This window comes from Castanea sativa, chromosome 2, assembly GCF_040712315.1.
Source record: "Castanea sativa cultivar Marrone di Chiusa Pesio chromosome 2, ASM4071231v1".
In the NCBI taxonomy this organism is placed as follows: Eukaryota; Viridiplantae; Streptophyta; class Magnoliopsida; order Fagales; family Fagaceae; genus Castanea; species Castanea sativa.
This window is the reverse complement of record NC_134014.1, coordinates 32,808,381-32,812,187: the sequence shown is the minus strand read 5'-3', so window position 1 is coordinate 32,812,187 and position 3,807 is coordinate 32,808,381. Positions and strand designations below refer to the sequence as shown.

At 35.7% G+C, this 3,807-nt stretch overlaps 1 protein-coding gene across 1 annotated transcript; it reads left to right on the top strand.

Annotated features, from left to right (window-relative positions):
- Positions 1 to 378: 378 nt before the first annotated feature.
- Positions 379 to 3,322, top strand: LOC142624094 (stress enhanced protein 2, chloroplastic). The gene is made up of 2 exons (XM_075797599.1): positions 379 to 799; positions 2,733 to 3,322. The coding sequence occupies exons 1-2, from the start codon at positions 452 to 454 to the stop codon at positions 3,003 to 3,005; spliced, it is 621 nt and encodes a 206-aa protein (XP_075653714.1). The 5' UTR covers positions 379 to 451; the 3' UTR covers positions 3,006 to 3,322.
- The last annotated feature ends 485 nt before the right edge of the window (positions 3,323 to 3,807 follow it).

Genomic DNA, 3,807 nt, shown 5'->3' with positions numbered 1-3,807 from the left:
TGTGTAGTGACAGGTCAACAACTACCGCGTAAATCAAATCACTTTTCCTGCTAAAGGGACAAGTCGGTAAGAAAAAATCTAGTGCCACTACAAAGGTACAATTTGTGGTAGAGTGGTGATAATAAGTCCAAGTGAAGATACATTTTCACTAACCACAACGGCGGCGAATTGTGTCACAAATTGTGCCTCTAGTACTGCTCAGTCGGTAAATATTACATGTCTCACTCTCACCCCCAGCAGGCCCAGCACGAATTATTCCATGCTAGAAAACCACGTTACCGACCAAAGCAGCCGCCACGTAAATCCTAGGGCCCACACCAACGTCAGCTACCACTTACAAACCTAAGACAGACGTGGATTCAAAAAACACCACCACCAAGGTTCCAAAAGTAATCTTAAAAAAAACCCCCAGATTCTCGGAATCACCAAAGCCCTTTTTATTTTCTCTCTAATGGCCTTGACGGCGCGTGCAATTCACTCCGAGTTGAAGTCTATAAAACCAGCTGTTTCGAGGAGAGAACCGGCTGATCCGGTTCAGGTTCAGATTCCGGTTCAGAAACCTAAGCCGGTTGTGAATACGGATGGGGGGAAGATGAATAATATTGTGTTGCAGCCTCGGCTGTGTACGTTGAGATCGTACGGCTCAGATCGAGGTGGGGTGATTAAGACTAGAAGGGACGGTGGAGATGGACCTGAGAGTGGTGCTGACGTGTCGCAGTTCTTTGCGATTCTTTCGGAGTACATAGAGAGCTCGAAGAAGAGCCAGGACTTTGAGATCATCTCTGGTCGCCTCGCCATGGTGAGTCAGCTATTGTTTATGATACAGATTAGACTTATTATTATTATTCATTAAACTCCATTATTTTAGCTTGTCTTAAGTTTAGACATTACACTTTTGCTGCAGTAGTCACCCACAAGCATAAATCTGGTAGTATAAATTTGGTAGGACGTGGGATAAGAGTAAGAAAGTATAAAGGTAGGATGTGGGGGTGAGGGCCGGGTTAAGAATTTAAGAGTCCGTTTGGATAGAACTTATTGCTGAAAACTGAAAACTGAAAACTGAAAATACTGTACAAAAATAATTTTTTAATGTGTAAAAATTACTGTTCATCCCAAAAAGTACTGTTCATTGGCCTAAAATCACTGTTCATGGCCAATGAACAGTGACACATGCGCGTGGAAAAAAAAAAAAAAAAAAAAAAACTGCCCAGACGTGGACGCAGCCTCCTATCCAAACGCATTCTAAGTATTCGCTTTAAGATAGAATAGAATTTTCATCTTATATTAAAAAAAAAAATTTAGACCTTAGTAATTTGCTGTTGGATTAGGATAAACTTTTGTGGAAGATTTATTTGCTGAAAGTTACTATATAAACGTGTAGTATTTTTTGACAAGTACTATATAAACGTGTAGTTATAGCTTAAAAAAAGAGAGTAAAATTTAAGATTTGCACATAAATACTAAATAAGCTTAAAAAAATAAAAACTAAACTCACACTAATTTTACAACTTGGCCATTCCACAACTAGTTATAGTGTTGAGTTTATTTTAGACTTTAGACGAGACTCGAGGACCAAATTGCTTACATAAATGACTACCAATCCATGGCCATGTTTTTTTAGACTTTAGACGAGACTCGAGGACCAAATTGCTTACATAAATGACTACCAATCCATGGCCATGTTTTGGCTTTATCCTACACAAATAAGTAATTATTAGATAAATTCTTTGGATTTGCCATGAAAGATGATAGGAAGATCATTGATAATTAGTACTTACTCAAAAACTTAATCCTATATTTGGATTGAGGGGAATGGGAAGGGAGGAGAGAATACGAGAAAGGAATGTGACTTGAATGTACTATATTTTGGTATATTTGAGTCACCTTTTCTTCTACTCAACTCTCCTCTTCCTTTATCTTTATTCATTCCAAACATACTCTAAAGTGTTCATTATTCTAAGTAGTTAGGAATTTGCTTGTTTTAACTTGGGATTGAATATCAATGTGAGTAAAACACGCAATCTCACATGTAAATTAAACATGTTCAATTTATATATAAACAAGACTTGAGATCAAATTTCCTCCAAAAATAGAAAGAGAGAAAAAACAACCCTATAAACACACTAAATTTCACAAAGTAAGAAAAAAAATGATGAATCCAAATAAAAAGTGATTAGTAAAAAATGTTCACAGCTCATGGTCAACTTGAGTGGTCAACTATTTCAACATATCGGGAAATTAGGGAAAACTTGTTATTATATATTTATTGATAAGATATACACGAATGATCTTGGACGTACTCACCACCTCATCCTCAATATCAAATGGCCTCCCCTTTCACCCACTTGCAGTCCATAACACTCAGGAGACATCAACAGTCATATAGTACGCAGAAATATCCAAAAAATACAAGACTCAATAATGAGCCAGGACTTTTGGCTTATATATCCTTCATGACACTAACACGTAAGTTAAATTTGTCCATTGTGCTCTCTACTCTCTAGTCTTGGCTTATCCTTTAGTTTTATTGCCCCTTTATCTAGATGGGGACTGCGCGACTTGCTGCCCAGTTTGTTTTTTTTGGTATAATCATTCAACTTGAATTAGAGAAACTACATTAATACATGCAAACTAACCTAAGGACAACCAATGCATCACATTGTTTTATAGGCTCTATCATTTTTTTAAAAAAATCTGTAAATACAATTAAATTTAAGAAAAAAAAATTGCAGATTGTATTTGCAGCTACTGTGACAACGGAGTTGGTGACTGGAAACTCGTTATTCAGAAAAATGGATCTTCAAGGCATTGCTGAAGCAGGTGGGGTATGTCTGGGAGCCATTACTTGTGCTGCTATCTTTGCATGGTTCTCCAGTGCTAGAAGTAAAGTAGGTCGGATCTTCACCCTCAGTTGTAACACGTTCATTGATTCGGTAATCGATCAGATAGTTGATGGCTTATTCTATGATGAAAATGAGCCCAGTGATTGGTCTGATGAAATTTGAGATATCAAAGGGTTGAGATACTAGGCAGGCCAGTTCTGATTGTGGAAGAATTAAAGTATAGATGTTAATTTAAGGATCCGTTTACTATAGTTTTGGTTTATGGAAGAATTATGTAAAAGATCCCAGAAATCACATAATAATTGAAGAGTGTAATTGGTTATACAGCTAGCATGGATGCTATTATACTATGAGATGAGAAGTAATTAAATCGACATCATATTAATTTGTTAGATACTGGTTTCTGTTCATCTTATATTGAGATTTTGCTAATCAAGATTGTATGTAGTATATAATATTTCATAGTCATAATTGATATTGTCTAAATTGCAATTATAGCTATTTGGTTCTATGAATTGGTACTGCTGTGTTATTTTATTTTGCACTCTAGATCACATTAGCACAATTTGGAGTTCGTCATCTGTCCAGGAAGAACCTTCACCTCTGTTAATTTTGTATTGGCTTGCATAGTTGCATGCAAAAACCTGCCATCTTTAATATTTATTAGTTGAAGACTTTCTAGAATTTGCTCAGATATGTAGGGATTTGCAATTTAGTGAATTACAAAAAAGTGGGGAAAAAAAAAATACCAAAGAAAGGAAGAGAAAATGGGAATTGTTTTGAGAGTTAAAGCCAGTTTTACAATGTAGTCAAGATAGTGTCAACACAAAACACCATGAGTCTTTCTTTTACTTTTTATTTTAGTAAGACAAATATTACTCTAGCATGAGTAATTGTTCAATATTAAAAAAGTAATGTCCATTCTTTTCACATGAGAAAATTCATTATGTCAATAGCCTTGAAG

Bases quoted from the DNA above. Each gene is read 5' to 3' on its own strand.
- LOC142624094 (XM_075797599.1), top strand. From the start codon at position 452: ATGGCCTTGACGGCGCGTGCAATTCACTCCGAGTTGAAGTCTATAAAA. The intron at 800-2,732 runs GTGAGTCAGCTA...AAAAAATTGCAG, and splicing joins TCTCTGGTCGCCTCGCCATG to ATTGTATTTGCAGCTACTGT.